The sequence below is a fragment of the Lactuca sativa genome, chromosome 2, assembly GCF_002870075.4.
Source record: "Lactuca sativa cultivar Salinas chromosome 2, Lsat_Salinas_v11, whole genome shotgun sequence".
NCBI classification, from domain to species: domain Eukaryota; kingdom Viridiplantae; phylum Streptophyta; class Magnoliopsida; order Asterales; family Asteraceae; genus Lactuca; species Lactuca sativa.
The window spans coordinates 151,966,994-151,974,253 of NC_056624.2; the positions used below are offsets into that span (position 1 = coordinate 151,966,994).

Sequence of the window (7,260 nt, forward strand, 5' to 3'; positions counted from 1 at the left end):
ATCCAAGACAACGAAGGTAGAGAAAGGATTCAAATAAGAATCATGTATATATGAAACATAATCTCAAAGAATGAAATTTGTATAAAAAATGATTTCATTCCATCTGAAAAACAATAGCACATCCAATATTGGAAAGTACTCATCTAATAATTCCTTGATTTAAGCAAATCATACAACCTTTTATAATTATATAGTATTACTTATCTTAATAGAGACCACAATACGGATATACAAAGGAATCACCAAAATTTTAGCTGGCATTATCAATTGGATTAATAATTACTATAATGGTGTGTCTTAATTAATTTAATGATGTGGCAAAAAAGAAAATGAAATAAATATTAAAATGACATGTGGAAATAAAATAATTCTAAAATGCTCAAAAAATTACATGTGTCAAAAGGAAGGAGAGGGTGACATGTGGCAAAAGGTTTTTATTTATTAGGGTAGATATTGTTTTTAACTAATATAAAATTATTAAATTAACTTGATGCTTTTATAAAATGGCTCTTGGTCGGACTGTTACTCCCTGTTTTTGCAAAGATAGGGGAGATGACTCGCTCTTTGGATGATATATTAAGACATCAAAATAAGTTGCATATTAGCTTTTGGCCAACTCCTAGTTGAAACCAATATGACTTGAACACTAAAGGTCAGTGTCTTACACGGTATGCCACTAAGAGCATCCACAATGCAAGTAGAATAAGAGTTGAATGGAATGTGGGTGATGTTAGGGGTGAGCATTTGGACCGGTGGACTGGACCAGACCGTTTTTTTGGACCCCCGGACCGGTTCTCGATTCTAAGAATCCATCAAAACCGGTCAGGTTTTTTTCCCGGTTCGGTCCGGTTTTTACCGGGTTTAGAACCGGTTGGAACTTGGACCCGATTAATTTTTTTTTTTATAATCTGTCAAAATTTTTAAACAACCATAACTCATTCGTTTTAAGTCGGATTGACATGCGGTTTTTTCCAATGCTTAATTTATAGTTTGTAGATGAATTTAGACTATAATTTTGTTGATTTTGGCATTATATTCAATGAGTTACAATATTTCAAAGTTGAGCTATCAAAGCTGAAAAATTTCAGCTTTTCAGCAACATTTTTAAAATTTTGTAATCTGTGAAAATTTTTAAACAACTATAACTCATTCGTTTTAAGTCGGATTGACACGCGGTTTTTTTCAGCGTTTAATTTACAGTTTGCAGATGAATTTAGACTATAATTTTGTTGATTTTGGTATTATATTCAATGAGTTACAATGTTTTAAAGTTGAACTATCAAAGCTAAAAATTTCAACTTTTCAGCAAGATTTTTAAAATTTTGTAATCTGTGAAGTTTTTTAAACAACCATAAATCATTCGTTTTAAGTCGGATTGACATGCAGTTTTTTTCAAAATTTAGTTTACAGTTTGTAGATGAATTTAGACTATAATTTTCTTGATTTTGGTATTATATTCAGTGAGTTACAATATTTTAAATTTGAGCTATCAAAGCTGAAATATTTCAGTTTTTTAACCACTAATTTAGACTATAATTCTGAATTTTATATATCTTTGACAAATAAGTCATATGAAAGGGATCTTGGTGAACTTGATTTATATGTTAGTTGCTTTTATTTGGAAAATTAATTTTGCTAGTTTTAACATTATAACATCAAGATAGATTAGTTCTGCATTAAACAGCAACGTAATCAATTTTACAAGTTGTATCGTATCAAACCCAACAACATATTCGTTTTAACGAGTTCTATCAAACCCAAAAACTTATTTTAACGACTTGTACTCTATGCAATTAAAGTTGTACCGGTCCAAACGGGTCCAAGAACCGGAAAACCCAGACCTGGACCCGGACACGACTCATCCGGTCCAATCCACGGTCCACAATATTCTCCATAACCATTCCGGTCCGGTTCGGTCCAAATGCTCACCCCTAGGTGATGACATGGAGTAGAGTTGAATGGAGGAGTTGAATGATCATTGAATGGTTCAATAGAAAAAATAAAATAGTAATTAAGATTGAATAAGTGTTTAATAGATTGTGGGAGATATTGTATAGATGCTTAATGCATTGAACTCTATAGAGTTCAATGGATTATGGGTGCCCTAAGTAATTGGTTGAACCTGATGTTTTTAAGTTAACTATAATTTATTGTATGATATGGAAATAACCATCAACAATAATTAATTTATTCTAATACGATTTACTTGTGAAAGTAGAAACGTAAGTTTTCATAAAATTTTGCTATGTTTATTTTTGATTAGTTTGTTTATCAATGATTTAATTCTTATTAATCAAAGGTATAAATACAAAAAGAATCGGGTCATTTAGAAGGAAATGAGCATGAGCATATAAAAGGTTTATTTAAAAAGCTTATGAAAAATACCTGGTATCAATAAACTATGTCAAAAATACTTTAAAAAAATAAGCCAACAAACATGTTCTAAAAAATACGTATATGCTTTTATCATTTTATTAATCCAAAGAACATATTTGGTTAATCATTTACTATAACGAACTTATCATTATTCTAACTATTTTATGTAAAATATTACATAAAATGAATTTTTTTTTTTTTTTTTTTTGATATTGTATAGGTCAATATTATAAAACCCACCCTTTGTAAATTAGCTTTTTCCAGATTAAACTTCAATTTTATTTTGTATCCTGAAAAAATTGATTTTTTTCATTTTTTCCAAAAAAACCCCTCTAACTCTTTACTTTTTTTCGAAGAAAACCCCAACCTTTTAATTTTTCCAAAAATAACCTCCACTTTTATTTTTTTTCCCGAACAAAATAAGTTACGTTTGACAAGTTTTTCATAAAAACAACTAAAATGGCCAAATCATAAAAAATAGAAAAAATGCAAGGTTTTTTTGAGGAAAAAAACGAACTTGATGTTTTATCTGAAAAGAAAACACAATATATCTTGTCTTTTTTTTACATTAACCACTAATAAAATGATTAAAGCATCATACACTTTTACAATTACCCCTTGAGCTAACTATGGATCCATATACAATACACAACATAATATATTGACACTAGCAATAAAAAGGGAATACTTGAACAAATCATAACACAAACTATATTCTTTTTCTTTTCCCATTTCATAATATCTCCAAAATAACCAAAATAAAAGTCATATATATGTCCAACTTATATTCCCTCCCTTCATAACCAAAATCCAGAAACAGAAAATCAACCACCTCATTGGCAGTTTCATAACACTAGGATATATATATATATATATATACCAACATTTTCAAATATGTACAAAGTCAACCCCAACATTTAAAAAAAGACGAATATACCCTTCACCAAATTATACGATAACCAAACAAAGTCCCCTCCAAATCTCATCAATCTTTTTAGTTTTTAGGACTTACCCGATTGCCTTAACAGCAGCTGTTTCATGTCCATGTAAACTTTAAGCTCCTCTAATGCATCCGATGTGGTCTTTACCGGAGATACCCTAGAAGAAGAAGAAGAAGCCGCCATGTTTGAGGCGGCAACAGGCGGAGGATCTTGAATCTGAATCTGCTTCAGTGAGTGTGATCGATTCAAATCTTGTTGAAGTGGTGGTGCTTTTTTCAGCATTTGAACAAGAGCGCCAACTGCACGTTCATGTGGTGTTCCAAGATTTCCTGATCTATCTGATGAACCAGGTCTACAACAATTTCAAATTTACATATTTCTATTAATAATAATATTGCTGAATAAATCCAAGAGAAATGTAGATATTATTCATAATTTCATATACCTGCTACCAATACCATGATCAATCAGCTCATCATCATCAACCACAAAGGGACCAGAAAACTCAGAGTCATCATAACTATCTTCAAAAGATAACCTGCTACAGCTTCTAGAAAAAGATTTATGTGGGGAGCTGTTTGATGAAATCTTCACACCAGATGGCTTTGAATGATCTTCTTTCAACAACTAAATCAAGAAAAGGATATACCTTAATAAGCTTCTACACACAAATCAAGAAAACTAATGAACTATTATATTACAACTGCATAAAGGAAGTACCTTGGCACCCTGGAGTGCACTTGAGCTTCTCTCCAGTAAAGAAAGACATGGTCTGGTACCTTTATGGGGAGGAGAAAAGGGTAAAACTGTCTTATTGGAAGATAAAGGTGCATCACCAAGCCTAGAAGTGGGTATGTAAACAGGAGCACTATCAGAACGAAGGAGAACCTTCAACATGTTGCTTCCTTGAAGATACATGGGTGGTGATGGAGATGTAGAGGGTGAGAAGTTAGGAGAAGGGACATACTCATCATAACCCATGTCTTTGTTATGAACTTGAGCTATTTCTAGTGAAGGGTAACGTGATGAGCTAGTGGGTGGGCGATGGGGATGAGGATGAGGATGATTACCAAATTTAGAGTGTAAAGTTCGTGATTCGGAATATGTAGGGGAAGGAGATGGTGATGGCAATGCTGAAGGTGGTGATGCCCTGTTTGCATCATAACTCCAGCTATGGCGCCTTCCAAATGGAGAAGAAGATGGAGAGTATTGAGGCATTGGGACTGAAGGTAGCCTCTTTAGTGGGTCTGCTAATGGACTACCAACATAATCTGGGATGAATTGTGGGGACATTGGGGTAGATGATTCGGAAGTGGTGTCAGAAATTGAAGGGAGATATAAGAGAGAAATGTGAAGTTTACCACAAGAAGTTTCCACAGGAGTGAACATGAACTGCTGCATTTCAGCTTCATCTCTACGGATGAGTGGCTCGACAGAAGAAGAAACCCTATGAATAAGGTTAAATGATCGAATCTGGCCAGAAGAGTTGATTTCACGGAAAATCTTGTAAGCAGGTAAAAGCCTAACAGTTACATATAAGGATCTTAGAAGCAAAATTGATTTCTTGTACAATGCATGTGAACTGGTGGAGCTAGATCTCTTGCTACCAGAACAAGCTTCTTTACAACCCTTCTTGCTCTCATACTGAACAACCCACCTCTCGATGATCTTTTCAGTACTCCCATCACTACCAAATTCATCAGAATCTGATTTCCATACGAAAGGAAATCGATCTTTTGATGATGAGTTTCGCTCAAATGCTACTCTTGGGTTTGGGGAACTACTTGTGTAATCCCAATTGAGAGGTCTTTGAACCAGAACCACATCCACCACCATCGGCTCAAGGTTGCTCTGTCGCCAAAAATCGATATTCTCAAGCGCTGCAGGGCAATCCCTGAGAGCCAGATTGAACCACTTATCTCTAGGTCTCGTACTGGAAGAAGACGATGCAGAGGAAGAAGGAGAATACAAAATTTGCTCCCCACTATAATTACGTGAAGAGACGTAGGGACATCTGGATTCAAGTATAATATGCAAACTCTTTGCGAAGAATTCTGTGATTATCTGTTCCATCTTTGCCGGTTCCGAGTGAGGATTTACTGCCATGATCGAAGCGGAAAGGGTTCGTCCGATAATTTCAAAAATCAGTAAATGAATCCCAGTGATTTCAATCAAACAGATTTAACATGAACACCACTCACAAAAACATTCAAACAAAGTGATAAGAAATGAATCCGACTACACGAGGGTAGTATTATATCATCAAACGCTTCGACATGTACATCATAGTTTTGCAAGATAAGAACCCTAGATGATACAGTACAGGTGCGATTGAGGGTTTAGAGGACTGCAACTGCGACAATTGCAAGTGGAAGAGGTTGTGGAGTAAAGAGAGTTAGAAGATTGAGTATATACAGTTGAAATGATCAGTTAGGGCATCTGCAGGATCCAAGGAATCATCGGAGGAAGAAGTCTCCATGATAGCAGAAGATTGAATTTGAGGGGGTTGGGGTTGCGGGGTCTTGGAAGTTAAATGGGCCCACGTTTGTGCAAATATCAAATGCGAAGCATGTCTATCTCCTATCCTCCTCAATTGATTGCTAAATAATCAAAAAAATACAAGAGAAAAAAAGGCATATTCACAAAAATAACAATCAAAATATGTCATATTTTATATCTAATTTTTTATGATCATAAGATATTTTGGATAATTTTAAATTTATTTCGGACTGAGTCAATGTTTAATAAAAGATATATTTTTACGACAAAAAATATATTTCATATTGTGGACTACAAATTTTAGATTTTAGAAAAAATAAAAATAAAAGTCCATATGGGATACTGGAACTCCGAGAGGTTATTCGTAAAATAATGGTGATGCACTCTTGTTTAAGTGGCTCAGGGTGCGTTTAGTTGCGGAAAAATGAGCCGTTTTCCGGAAAAATTTTCCAAGAAAAATGAGATTTTTGAAAACGTGTTTAGTTCGTCTATTTTTCTAAATTTTTCACGGAAAATGAAAATTTTTCGTTTTCTAAAATTACAAAGAGGTTGGAAATTTTTGGAAAACTGATAATCATTGTTTTCTACATTTTTCTAATTCCAAAATTTTTCTAAAATATAAACACACATTCACTCCCACTTCCACCCCATCCACCTCTACCTACCCCCACTTTAACACCCCCCACCCACACACATACATACCCACCCCCACACACACCCACCCACCCCCCCCCCCCCCCACACACACACCAATCCACAAACTCACACACACATACATACCCCCCCCCACACACACACACACACCAACCCACAAACACACACGCATACATACCCACCCACACCTACCCACAAACACACACACACACACATACATACCCATCCCCCCCACCCCCCCCCCCCACACACACACCCACCCACAAACACACACATACATACCCACCAGCGTACCCCCCCCCCCCCCCACACACACACACACACAAACACACTCACACACATACCCACCCACACCCCCACAAACACACTCACAAACATAACCACCCACACACCCACACACACATAAACCTACACCTACCCCTACCCTCATAGACACACACACCCACACACATACAAACCCACATCTACCCCCACCCCCACCCTTACCCTTACAGACATATACACCCACACACATACAAACCCACACCTACCCCCACAAACACACACATACACACACTCGAACCCCCACCCACCCAACACCACCACCACAATCACCGACCTACCATCACCACCACTAACCTGTCACTAGCACCACCACCACCGCTGCTGCCGCCGCCATCACCACCACTGACACAATTGCCGCCGCCACCACAATCGCCTATCATCACCACCACCGCCGTCGACCCGCTACCGTCACCGCCCCCACCCACACCCTACCACTGCTACTGTTTTCTAAAAATGAAAACCAATA

General features: G+C 36.3%; 1 protein-coding gene across 1 annotated transcript; it reads right to left on the bottom strand.

The window, feature by feature from the left end:
• Window positions 1–3,076: 3,076 nt before the first annotated feature.
• Window positions 3,077–5,911, bottom strand: LOC111918887 (autophagy-related protein 13b). The gene is made up of 3 exons (XM_023914505.3): window positions 4,038–5,911; window positions 3,763–3,944; window positions 3,077–3,669 (listed from the first exon to the last, which is right to left on the bottom strand). Exons 1-3 carry the CDS (start codon window positions 5,421–5,423, stop codon window positions 3,378–3,380), a joined length of 1,860 nt encoding a protein of 619 aa, XP_023770273.1. The 5' UTR covers window positions 5,424–5,911; the 3' UTR covers window positions 3,077–3,377.
• Window positions 5,912–7,260: the final 1,349 nt, after the last annotated feature.